General features: G+C 21.3%; 1 protein-coding gene across 2 annotated transcripts; it reads left to right on the top strand.

Annotated features, from left to right (window-relative positions):
- The first annotated feature begins 367 nt into the window (after positions 1 to 367).
- LOC122715649 (urea transporter 1-like) lies at positions 368 to 14,126 on the top strand. Of its 2 annotated transcripts, none has more exons than XM_043937992.1 (10): positions 368 to 428; positions 637 to 759; positions 1,026 to 1,145; positions 1,492 to 1,643; positions 2,269 to 2,413; positions 10,384 to 10,467; positions 11,179 to 11,326; positions 11,904 to 12,088; positions 12,235 to 12,402; positions 13,991 to 14,126. In XM_043937992.1, the coding sequence occupies exons 1-10, from the start codon at positions 390 to 392 to the stop codon at positions 14,051 to 14,053; spliced, it is 1,227 nt and encodes a 408-aa protein (XP_043793927.1). In that variant the 5' UTR covers positions 368 to 389; the 3' UTR covers positions 14,054 to 14,126. The 2 variants fall into 2 exon arrangements, with proteins under 2 accessions (XP_043793927.1, XP_043793926.1); XM_043937991.1 differs by having other exon boundaries at positions 10,384 to 10,476.
- The last annotated feature ends 35 nt before the right edge of the window (positions 14,127 to 14,161 follow it).

Raw genomic sequence — 14,161 nt, 5'->3', positions numbered from 1 at the left:
GTTTTAAATTAACATTCGTACGAAGCGAAGATATATAAAATAGATAATTTGAGACGACCTATACTTGTTTAAAGTATCTGAAAGTAAATAAGATCAACATTATTTCATATTTAAATAATAATACTTTTTCAAATTAATTTTCATTAACGATTTAAAGTTCGATATAAATTTTATTTTAGAAATTTAAAACAGATTATCAACACAACTTTCAAAAGAAATATTTTAACATTTTAACATTTGTAATTAGCTTCATTAAAACACAACTCACAATAACACATAGCTCTTTATCATTACCTTACTTTACATATGGTGGGGGAATTTGTATAGCGTGGTTAAAAGAATTTACTTTTGAGATGAATTTGTAGTGTTTAGCGCGATTCTATCACAGGATGACTGTGAATGAACAATTAAAAGAATCACCTCGTCATGTGAGTATTGAATTAAAAGATGTAAAAGAGAGAAAAAAAATAGTGTATATTATTTGCAATTCATAAAGAATCAATTATCGTTTTTTTTTTATTATTACAAAGAATTAATTATGTATTTTTTTTTGCAAATTATTCTTTATTATACATTTTTAAATTATTTTTTATACCGTATCATTGTATTATGTTTATAAATATAATTTAAATACAGGATTATTCGTGGCCAGTTTTTATTGGAAACTTTAGCATTTTGCAAGAATATTTGTCAGAAAAAAAAAGTTACCTCTGGAGCGTGGTACGCTTATTTGACTTTTTACTGCGAGGTTTTGGTCAAGTATGTTATTTAAATTTAAATTTAAGATTTATTTAAAATATATATATATATTTAATATGTAATAATTTATAAAAAAAAATTATAAGAAAATTTAGAAATAAAAGTACACAATACATAAATAATTATTTATATATCATATATTTTTTAATTTTTATATAAATATAATTTTATATAAATATAAAAATCATTTAAAAAACATTCACATATCTATTGAAATCGGTTAAAAGATTCAAATTCGTACAAATTTAATCGCCGTAAATTTACAGGTCGTGTTTTCGAATAATCCAATTAGTGGTCTATTGATAATAATTTCTTTAGGAGCTACTTCACCAGGTACATTATTATTCGCAGCCAGCACCGGATTTTTAGGTCTTCTATTATCCATGGTGCGTATAATTATATCAAATTTTATATTTTTTCTTGAAAATAAAAATTATTTATTTTCTGCATATTAATGAAAAGAAATATAACTATATAAATTAAAAATGAATAGACATTGCTCGTATAATTGGTATTATATGACATAGGAATATAATCATTTTTTTATTTTTTATTATTTGCTTTTTTCGTTAATAATATCATCGTGTCATAAGAATCAGGCAAAATGACTGCAATGCGGAATTTTTTGCAAGAATTAATTCGATCGCATAGTGGTACATTTTACCAAGTTTTTTTCATTCATGTCATATGAATTTGCACATTTACATTCTGGAAAGAATATTTCATTCGCAGCTGTTGCAAGATCCACAAGAACATATTGCAAATGGGTTGACCGTGTTCAATCCACTATTAGTGGGAGCTGTATCGTATGCTTTGATACCCAGAATCTATGGACCATTTGACAGTTTATGTATACTATTGATACTTCTGGGGACAATATTCAGGCAAGTTTCAAGTTGAATAATAAATAATAAGAAATTTTCATTAATAAGCAAAAATTTATCATACAATAAAATTGTAGCAAATATAAGAGCAAGTATACAAATATGTATGTATAATATACTTGCTTGATAATATTCTTATAAATATTAATAAGTGATGATGAAACAAATTTCTATAATTTATTTGCATAAATAAAAAAATATATTTTTTATTGTATCTTTATTATATTTATTATATTAAGAATATTTTATTTTTATATACACTTTTATTATTGTATATATACAGTTTTCAGATTTCAAATTTGCTTAAAGTAATATTTGTCAATACATAAATTTATATTATTATTAAAAATTATTATCCTTCTTTATTAAAATAAAAATTAAATTCTTTTCTCTTTATTTCAGTTCAAGTTTAATTTTTTTTTAATTGAAAAAAATTTTAAATAATCAAATTTTATTGAATTTAAATATTTTATTACACTAAATATCAAATATTGAAATTACATTTCTTTTATTACTGGATAAAATTTAATATTTTACAATAAAATCAAATGACTAAAAGAAACTTAAGATAATCATAGAAGTTTGTTTCCTAAATTTTATTACAGTTAACGATCAATGTTCACAGTGTTTACATGACCCGATCCATGAGAGACAATAAAATACCAGCTATGGCATGGCCGTTTAATCTGGCTGAATTTGCATTGCTGCTGGTCCTTTATGCCAAACACAATGGGTTTGATACGGCAGAGAAACTGCAACTTATGAGAATGGTAATAGAATTTGTTTTGAGCATTCAGCTTTGCTATTGTATCAATTCTTTAAGCACGTGCTTAAATCATGCAATTTTTATATTTTTGAAGAATTCCATTCGCACGTTCTTTCACAATATTAATTACATTTCCGGTCAAAAATTAATTGCACGCCTATCATTAAGCGAAACATTCCAGTATGCGTATTAGTATTGCGTATTGTACGCAACATGAATTAACTAGATATAACCATGAACGTTATTTACTGCAAATTCGCATGCATATAAGAAGTGATAAAATTATTATTTATCGTGGATGCACGATATACAATGTGTCCACAATGGTTTTCAACAGTTTGCAATGTAGTAAAAAGAGTTATTAACTTTAAGATTTATCTGTATTGTATGCACAAAGCATAACGATAACGGACATTTTGAAAATCCAAGGTTACCCTAATATATATTTTAATTGAATGAAATCATACTATTTTCTTTTTTTTATTATATATATATAATATTTACACTGATTTTTATCGATCTTAAGATTAATTTCGCGAAAAGAATAGATTTTATGGATTATCTTCGTTACGCTCATAATAAAAACAATTATTTTTAGAATGCTTGTTCTTTAATAACGAATCATTTAAATGTTTTTTCAATAGAGTTATATAAATTTTTTCTATTCGTATTCGTATATCATAAGGGACACAGTTCACATGACTTTGAGATTAATTTCATTGAAATAATATTACTCTTGAAATATTTTAATCATGGAAAAATATTATATTGATATTATCTTCATTATATAAGTATATGATATATAACGATAAAAATTATATTTCTAAAATATGTTGTTGTTTTGCGATAATGAGTTTAAAGCCCATAAAAGACACAAGCTTAACTCAATTTCATTTCACATAATCTAAAGATTAATTTTGTTAAATCCAATATTATTCTTGTATCTGTTAGATTTTATGATATGTACATGGTATGAAAACTGAATTATTTCTCAATTCAGGATATATATATTTTTTTTTTATTTCGTCTTATTTGCCTTAGTAAAGATATCATTCGATAACACATTTCGAATCTCGATATTTATTAATATTTTTAACTCGTTAAATCGAGATAAATAAATTGATATAGATAATTAAGTTTGTGTTGAGATTTAGTTTAGATTTAATTAATGTCTAGATTTATTTTAATCGATATTGATTTCATCAATTCGTTAATTCAATAAACAAACACGGAGGAGAGATAAAAATTTAATTTTTTTTTTTTTTTACAAATCAAACAAACTTATTGGCTTATATATAAATTTGAAAAGTTTTTGAAAATTTTCAGAATTCAAAAATTTGTATTTTCTCTTTTGATCAGTTTCAGAATATTTTTGAAAATTTCAAAATCTCATAAAATTTAAAAATCAAATTTCGATCCATATCTAGTTTATGCCTTATACAAAGGCACAAGGTGGATTTACAATGATAAATGATTACTACATTTACGGATGACATCAATGTTTCGCTTATTTTATATGTGCAGATGATGCCAAATAACATTATCATTTGTTTCACGTTTCATTTGTTAATAATATATATACGTTTTGCATATTTATACAAGAACGCGTGATATTATACATAGATACATATTTGTTTGAGATACCGCATAGATTAATTTAATTAAAATTTAATTAAAATCCTATAGAGATACTGTTAAATTAATTTTGTATTAATATAATATTTCTCAAATTCAAATTAGAATTTTCCATAAATTTCTCGAGATACTTTTGAATATTTAATTGTAAAATTAGAAATTAGAAAAAGTTGAAAAAGTTTCATATTTGCATTTCTGACATAATATTAATGAATAAATGAAACGAATTTTTTTGGAAAAATTTTTTTTTGAATTATTAAAAGCATCAATAAAAGTGCTTCTTTTTCAAATTTTCTATTCAAATATTATTTTTTTATTTAAAACGTAAATATATAATCATGAATTTTGTATAGTAATTTTTATAAAAATGGCTTCAATTGTAATATTATTTACAAGAATATATTATGTTGTCACTTTTAGTTAAAATTTGTTATCTAAAAATTTGAAATATTCAAGAAGTTTCAACAAGTTTGTAGCGTCATTCTTAGGAAAAATAAATTAAACTGTCTTAACTTAAATCCCTGCAAAGTTCGTATATGAGTTTTGTAACTTTATTATAAAGAGATAAAAGATGCATAGAACTTCAAATTTTTATAAAAATGAAAAAATGCTAAAAAATATTTTACTTAAGACCATGAACATCTTGTTTACCTTTTTTATAGAGTTTCTTTATGTACTTCTCTCTCTCTTTCTCTTTTTTTTTTATAATTGAAAATCGATGGAAATCATAATTTTTAATATGGAAATAATAATTCTTATTTCTTATTTCATCAGGAAAGATTTTACATTATCTGAAATTTTTTATTACTGATAAAATTCATTTTATCCAATTTATTTCGTTTCATTATTTTTAATTTCAATTAATTTTGTTATTATACTGATCTAGTTAATATGTAGATATTATATATCAATAATTTAATTAATTATTCGTTATTTTTCATTTTTTATGATTTTAATATTTAAAAATTAATAAATATAATAATAATAATTAATCTATTTGAAAGTAATTTTTTCCTTAAAGAATAATTTTCAAGACTTATTTGTAAATATCTTTATTTCAATGAATTTATTTTTTCATTTTATTTGAAATAATTATTTACTTTCTTTATTTATTATTTTTATTTCGAATAGAAATTTATTTCTATCATGAGTAATCGAATATGTCAATCCGGGATTAGAATAACTAACATTTTCTGTAACGCCATTAGTTGGTTTTATTTATTCTATAAATATGAACGATATCGACTGGCATTTATTTCACGTTTCACTTATTAATATTTGGATGGAATTATGGATTTTATATATTAGTAAAAGAATATATATTGTAATACTGATAGCATTATAAAAACTTAGAATAAAAAAAATTTAGTAAAGATATTAACATTAAAAATATTAAATTTCTTGAACAAATTTTTCGTTTTTGTAATTACTAAAAATTAATTTTGTATTTTATAGAAATATATTTCAATTATATCTTATATCTTAAATTAAAATTATTATTTTGATTACTTTAATCGTAATTATTTCTTAAGCAATATATATATATATATCCAGATTATAGGTTATTATGAAAGTTTATACATGTTTCAACATACTAAATATTATAATATATATTCTCTTTCTGATATTTTATCTATATTTGTATATCATGTACATTTTATACATTTTTTTTCATTTTTTAAACTTTTCTATCTTTTTTACATGATAATTATAAATATTATTAATTATAAATATACGTATAAATATATATGGTCGGATTGAATAATACAATAAAACTTCATTTGTCTAAATTCGTCAGAGCATGAACGGAATTGAATTTTATAGAATAGAACATACAATACAAGTTTGCTGCCTATGATTTTTCGTTCAAATAAATAGACAAAGAGATTCAATTGATAGAAATACAAATCGATTTGTGTAGAAACTAAAATTTTCAATAAACAACATTTGAATGAATGAAATTTCATTGTATATGAAATAATTAATTTAATAATACAAAAATATGTCGAGTTTTTTGAATTCGTTATATAAGTTTTTTATGTAGGAGTATATTTATTATTAAATATAGTTTGTGTATTTTTGTATAGAAATTGCTATTAATATATTAATATTATTCAAAATCAATTAAGAATGTTGATAAATAAAAAATAATAAAACATAAAACCAAAAATGGCGAGAGAATATTTCAAATTCTTAATCTGAAATTTAGCCAAGAAGCAATAAAAGAATGTTCGAAACTTACGTACTTTACACTTGAAATGTAGCCAAAAACATAATAAAAAATATATTGTGATCATTTTAAAAGGAAGAAAATCATTATTTAAGAACAAAATGGCTACAAATATTTGTTCGAATAAAGATTTACCAAGAAATAAAATCTTTCTTTTTGAATCGACTTCAAGACTAGTATTAGTGAACCAAACCAAATTGCCTTTATCTTGTTAATTATTAAAGATGTGTATATACAAATGCTTTTAGCAAAATTAAAATATTTATTTCTCTTAGAAAATCGATTCTTATTAAATTAGAAACAATTGAAGTTAAATGAAATAAAGACAGAACAATATTTTTATAACTCTGTTTCGCTTTATCTAACACAAATTTTTCAATTGCTTATTATTAATTGTATATATCTAATTATCTTAACATTATATTTTATTTTTAATCATTTCTAATATTTTTAAATTATAGATTGATAGCTCTAGTATTAAATAAATATGTTTATTCATATTTCTTTTTTCAATTTAATTTCATAATTAAATATATTTATCTATTATTTTTGTTTTTATCATATAAAATTTTGAAATATTTTATCTACATATTCATATAACACATTCATAAAATTAAATTTTTAAAATATCTTTAAAGCTGAAAAAATGAAAGTAACAATAAAATTATATAAAATTGAAATTTCATTTGATTCATCAACGATCCAATTGAAAAACAAAAATAACAATGTGAAACTCTTTTTGCGACTTTTGCAACATATTCTGCAATATATTAAAAAAAAAAAAATAATAACAAGAAAAAAAGTAATACTATGGAATCTACTTCAGTTCTTCCTCTTAACACATTTTTTTTTTTTTTACGTTTACTTAGATATTTTTAGAAATATTCGTTACGTGCATCTCTCGGTGTAACTGTAACGTTGAATATTTGATGACATTTTTGATTAACGTTTCATAGAGCAAGCACAGCCATCTTTTATATCACTCGCATCATCACGAAATACCAGGAAGCAACATTCGTGACATTAGCTCACATGACCAGCAGAAGACAGATGAAAACGATAATTTCGTGTTTAGTTGTAGCGTGTGTATCATCCAACTTAAGCCGCGGAGCTTAAAAGCCTTTTCCACTCTGGTTGTCGCGGTGTTGCACGCACACGATCAATACAAACTTCTTGCCTATCATCATTGTTTGTTTCCTAAACGAAATGGGAATCGTGCTGGATGGATTCATAAATTTGAATTTAAATCGTAGATTTGTTTCTTTTTTCTTTCTTCTGATTATTTTAACGAAATTTTAGAATTAAATCTTTTTCAAATAAATTTGCTTTAAATTGTAAATTGAAAAAAAAAAAAGAGAAAATTATTCTCGGAATGAGAAATCGTTGTTAGATTGATCTTGAAATTGTTTTTGAAATTGAAATGATATTGAGAAATTATTTCTTTTATTATTCTAAAGAAATTTTAATAAAGATAGAATTTAATTTTTAGAATTATGAAAATTTCGAAATTTAGAATACTTATTTTTTTTCCTTTTTCTTCTTCTAAGGATTAGGTATCAAGTATTGAAATTTTAAGAAATTTTATAATTTTTTGAAAAAATTCAAACTCAGTTTATACAAACTTAAATTTTTGTATTTTGTTTCTTTTTCATCCAAACTATTATAATGAATTATTTAAGTTAAATAAAAAATTATATTGTTACAACATTCTTTTATATAAATTATTTATATAAATTATTCTTTAAGTTTTCGAGAATTTCAAAAATCACAAAAATATCAAAAATTTGAATCTTGAAATCTCTTTCAAATTATAAATTGTTTAAAAATTTGAATAATAATCGATTGATAAATCGTCATTTTAAATTTTTTTTAAAATTTCGTATACTTGTACAACATTTTTTCAGCAGAAAATGAATATTGCAAAAATATAAATTCTAAAAAGTTTATCAAACATTGAAAAACGTGTAATATTAAAAAAAAAAAATGAAAATAGAATCAAATGAGTAATAGAAAAATGATTGAATGATAATAAAGTTTATTTGATGTATGAATGGATACTATAAATCTATTTTTTACTAATTTAATAACAAGATAATATCAAGTAATATATGATTATGTTATCAATTAATATACAATCTATGAATATTTATATACTAGAACTGCTATTATATTTATATTATATTATTATATTATATAATTATATTATATAATATAATAATATAATTATATAATTATATAATTTTTATATAATAATTAATTAGTCCATTTAGTATAATTTTTATTATAATTACAAAAATTTATAGAAATGAAACATGGATTATGACAAAAGAAATATTTCACTAAAATATTTAAAAATATTTTTCTATAATCACACATATATATACATATTTATTGAAGAAGAAATATTTTTCAATGTAGATAATTAAAATAGATATTAATAAATCATATAAGCTTTTTTATTTAATTATGCACAGATATCTTTATCACATCATCATCTTCAATATTTTTCATTATTGTACAAGAATTTTATTTTTCATTATAAATAAACAAATTTTAAACATTAATTCTCTTGTTTGAAAAAATAAGATAACAATTGTTTAAACTTCTGTTTAATTCATCTAAAATCCATTTCTTTATTTTCTTTACTTTTTCTGTTAGAGCTAATCTTATTTGATACTTTATTTTCTTTTGTTAAATGGATTTATTTCAGTAATACTTCTTAAAATATTATCATTGAGAAAATTTTTCGATTTTTCTCTCGATAAATTTTTTAAAAATGGAAAAAGAACATGTCTTAAATTTTAAAAATTACAACATTGAACAATTTTTACGATTTATATATATAATATTATATTTTTCAAATGCTAATTTTAACAAAAATTTTTGTGATATTTTTATTGGGTCTAAATATATATAAAAAATAGATTATGATATATGTGTATATAATAATTTTTATTGCAGAATAAGGTATCAAAAATTTCTAAATAAAAATATTTTTTAGTTTTGAAGTTAATATAAACTTTATGTCAACAAGAATCATAATTTCAAGAATAGGTCACACAAAATTAACTCTCTTGCATTTCCAGAAGATAAATGACTTCATTATGTAAATTTTAATTTATGTATGCTACATAAAAATTATCATATATCATCCTACATTAACTGCTATATAGATCATAGTCTAATGGTGATTTTTCCTTTTAAAAAACTAGAAATATTACAATTTCTGAAAAAATCAATTTCTTTTAAAAATTATAAATTCAATCAATCATTTAAATAAATAAGAGTTCTAATAAGACATTAAAAATCATAAATATATATAAAAAATTAATTGAAAAAGAGAAATAAATAGAATTCTTAATAGATTATCATTAATTTTTTTTTTACATCAATCCTTTTTCATAAATTTTGATACTAAATCAAAATTGCTTTGATTAAAGTCTGAATTGATCAACAAATTTTTAAATATTCCATAAATTACTTAAAAATTTGTATTTTCATTGACTTTATAAATTTATTTTCTGTAATTTAATTTTTATTTTCAATAAATAACGCTTCTTATTATATAAAAATTATATAAAAATAATTTTCAATATCATGAACATCAACATCACTTTACACATTTATTTTAGAACAAAAATAAATTTATAATATAAGAGAAGGAAAAAAATAAAAATAAAAATAATGCAATAAAAAAATAAAAATATTAAAAAAAAAAGAAAAAATTAAAATTTTAAAATCATCTCAAAAATTAATTTTATAGAAATGAAAAATTTTGCTTACAAAAATCTGAAACATACAAAAATAAATTTTTTCTATTAAGAAATAATCGTATAATTTTTATAATGGCACTGGATTAAATAAATTAGATCCAAGAATGAAATTTTTGCCAAATTTTCGTACAAAAGAATAATTTTACATCGAATTTTCTCTCGGTCGTGGATATCAATGGACGAACTAGCCTAGTTTTGAGCACGGGTTGTTATGTGCACTCGAGACAAAGATATCGTGAATCGTGTACGTACACGGCCTACATGTATTGCATTCACGCAAACGCACGCACACATACATGATCAGTTGTTTATACGGTACATTCTCATTGTTTCTAGGACAATGCAACAAGTGATGCGACGACAAGCAATGTCAGTTTCATCGGAGAAAATGCGACAGGGGTGCACGTTGACTGGGGAATGGTAAAGTTTGTATGTGCTCCACTTTTCACAATTCAATCATGCATCACATACACGCACACACACATACACACACATACACACGGTACGTGTGTAAAAGTATTCCAGATTTTCGAATATTTCCTGTCGAAATCTTTGACGATATTTCGCATTGTTCTTTTTTTACATTTTTTTTTTCTTTTGGTTTCTTTTTTTGTTTCCATTGTGACGATATCATTTTGTTTAAAAATACTGAAGCATAACTAAAGTGTTTGCAATAGAAAAAAACGATTTTTGATTTCTTAAAAAAAAAAAAAAAATGATTAAAAAATTGTTAAATATAAAATTCTTATACAATATTGGAATAACAAATCCTGGAAATTTTAATTATAAAATTTTCTATAAAAATAAATAATTGCACATAAAAGCAATTGTGAAAGAACATTAAAAATTATTTTTTTATAATTTTGAGGGATTCATAATTTGGAAATTTACGTATTAAGCAATATCAAAATAAAAAAATTAATCTGCCATGTTTTTTTCTACTACATTTTCAATCATACAAATTTTTTTTAAAATCTTGCGTTTTTTATCTTTTAAACATACAGTTAAGTCAATCAGTTTAAATTTAAATTTAATTTGGAATACTTAATACTGCTTTATTAATATTTATTAATTATGAAATATTTTTGAATTTTTAGCTAATTTGATGCATATATTATATATATTTTTCAGATTTTTCATGGCGTTATAGTATCAGCGTCGCAAATAGTAGCAGTAGAAAATGCTATTACAGGTTGCGTCGTTTATTTGGCTATTCTACTTTTCTCGCCAAAGGCAGCTAGTTTTGCTTTTTTGGGGGCATTTATCGGTTCATTGATGGGTATTATATTATTTTTACAGATATTTACTTTATCGAATAAATAATATTCAAGCTATATACATTAGGATAGAACAAAAAAAATAAAAAATATATGGTTATTTTTTAATAATATAAAAAATTTACCTTTAATTTCTCAAATTTTGTATGCAAATGATAGTTTCTCTAAAAATTATTTACAGTGCGAAAATTTAAAAATTTCAAGTTTTTGTTTTTTTTTTAAACAAAATATTTTTTGACTTTTTATTCCTTATTTTTATTGTATTATAATAAAAATATTTTTATTATTTTTATTGTATTATAATAAAATGAATATATAATGATGTTTACAAAATTATTTTTATAATTAGTAAAAAACATTATTTGTTTTAAACAAAAATTAAGTTATAATCAGAAAAAATAAAATCAATGAAAATAATAATTTTCAAGTTTTTTTTACAATGATTTCATAAAAACTTTTCAAATCAAATTCAGATTTTCAACTTTTTTTGTTTATTTGTTAGAATAACAAAATGAATGATAAAAGAAGAATTTTTTCCCTCTAATACATATATATATGTTTTTTCTTTTTTTCTTTCAGCTTTAATACTTGGAGCACCGATTAATGAAATATACATCGGTTTTTGGGGTTTCAACACTTTATTGACAGGAATATCATTAGGTGGATTCTTCTATACATTTAATGGACAAATGGTTGCAGCCACGATTGTAGCAATCATCTACACTGTGATACTACAATATTCTATATTGTTCCTTTTTAAAAATGTAATTAAATTTATTTTATTATTTTACTTTTGATAAATTTAACATTAAAAACATAATTTTTACATTCATTGTTGTCATATATATTTTAAAGTAATTGTTCTGTGAAAAAAGGACCATAGTGAATAATCAAATAATTTTTTGTGCAGTTGAAATTGCCAATATTGTCACTGCCATTTATTTTGGTGACTTCATTGTTTCTGAAATTAAGAAACAATTCAGGAAACGAAACTTCGTCACAACCACCGTCCATTCCATCTTCGCAGAAACAAAGTCAGGATTATCTTGCCAACCTACAATTTCATCTTATTCCACAAGTATGTATACATTTTATTTCTTTTCTTTTTTCTTATTTTATTATTATGACTATTTAATAATATTTTTTTTAAGATTAATAATTCATTTTTGAGTTAATCTTGAACTTTGAAATATGTTTTATTTGAAATTGATTTATAGTAAAAGCTGAGCATTTATACATTATTAAACTTAATACATTATTTTTAAGTATTAAGTTTCAATTTGCAATAACATAAATATCATTGTTCTGAAATTGTTTAACATAATCCATACTCACTTTAATAAATATTACAAAATTTTTATAAAGATAGATTCCTTTTTATTATATAAACTTTCAGAATTTTTATAACTAAAAAAACAGACTATTTATTTCTACTAAATCTAATATAACTTTTCTAACACACATATATCATATAGTAAATAATATTTATAAAATTAAGTTGTTTGTATTAAATTAAGATATCTTTAGTTCATACCTAAAAATTTTTTAAGAAAAAATTTCATTTTCATTTTCATTTCATTAATTTTTCAATATTCAATATTAAAACATCTTCAATCAATTTTCAATCATAATTTATAACATTAAAACTGTGGCATATATGTGGCATATGCAAATATAAAATTTCAGTTTTTCGCGTATAATTTTAATCACAATGCAATTAATCATATAATTGAAGAAGTTTAATATGTATTATGATAGAACTTATTGTAATAGGAACTCTGAAAATCGATTTCTGTCCTAGTCGAGGTTAGCCTGCTTTTATACGGTACCTAGGAATGATATGGTGGATGTGGTTTCATTGTACCAAAAGGTTGAATATCGGTGAAAGTATTCAGTGACACGTTCAATTTTTATTTTATTCGAAAAAGAGAAAGAATAGTCCGCGCTAGTATAAAAGATTATAATACACATGAAAAAATTAAATAATTTTATAATTTATACAAATCTGAGAGTTAAAGAAAGTAGATTTTTGAAATAGATGAATAACATGTAAAAATAAGTATAATTCTATTTTTATTTTTTCTAGTAATACAGGATTTGGCAAGTAATATTTTCTTTTTTAAGATTTAAAGATTTTAAATATAAATTAATAAATCGTACAATTGAGTAATTTGTTTAAATATAAGAAAATAATAATTCGAATAAAATAAATAAATTTTTAAACTTAAAATTGAAACTTACATTAAATAAAATGAAATGGAAATAAATTGTTTATAATTTAATAAATAATATCGACATTTTATTTAAAGAATTTTTGTTTTAGATTTTAGAATCAACTCCAAAAATATCTTATGAATATATTAATATAAAAAATTCTATTTTCAATATTTAAAAAATAAGAAATAAAAAGTAAATAAAAATATATAAATATAAATATATAAAAAAACATAAAAATAGAATATAATCATTTTCAACTTTAAATTAAAATAAATTAAATTCAAGTATAAATATTAAATACTATTTAATATCATTAAATAATTTTCTTATAAAAATACTTCATAATTCTGTAGAATTTATTTTAATTGAATTCTCATCAAAAAGGAATAAGGAATGTATTCTTTTTTTCTTAAGTTTTAATTTATCGTTTTTCTTTTTTTTTCTTACAGGTAGATGATCCAGAAAATGATAGTTATAAAGATAAAAAAAATATGTCCACACTTGACGTTTAATAATAAAATAAAAAATAATGCAATATTGCATACATGTATATATTTACATGATGTATATATGAAAAATGTAGAATAAAATAATTTTTTTTTATAAAATCTGTTTTTAAA

Source organism: Apis laboriosa, unplaced genomic scaffold (genome assembly GCF_014066325.1).
Source record: "Apis laboriosa isolate Shangri-la unplaced genomic scaffold, ASM1406632v1 scaffold39_cov144, whole genome shotgun sequence".
NCBI lineage: Eukaryota > Metazoa > Arthropoda > Insecta > Hymenoptera > Apidae > Apis > Apis laboriosa.
Note: the sequence above shows the minus strand (reverse complement) of the source record. Positions and strands in the feature narration are given on the sequence as shown.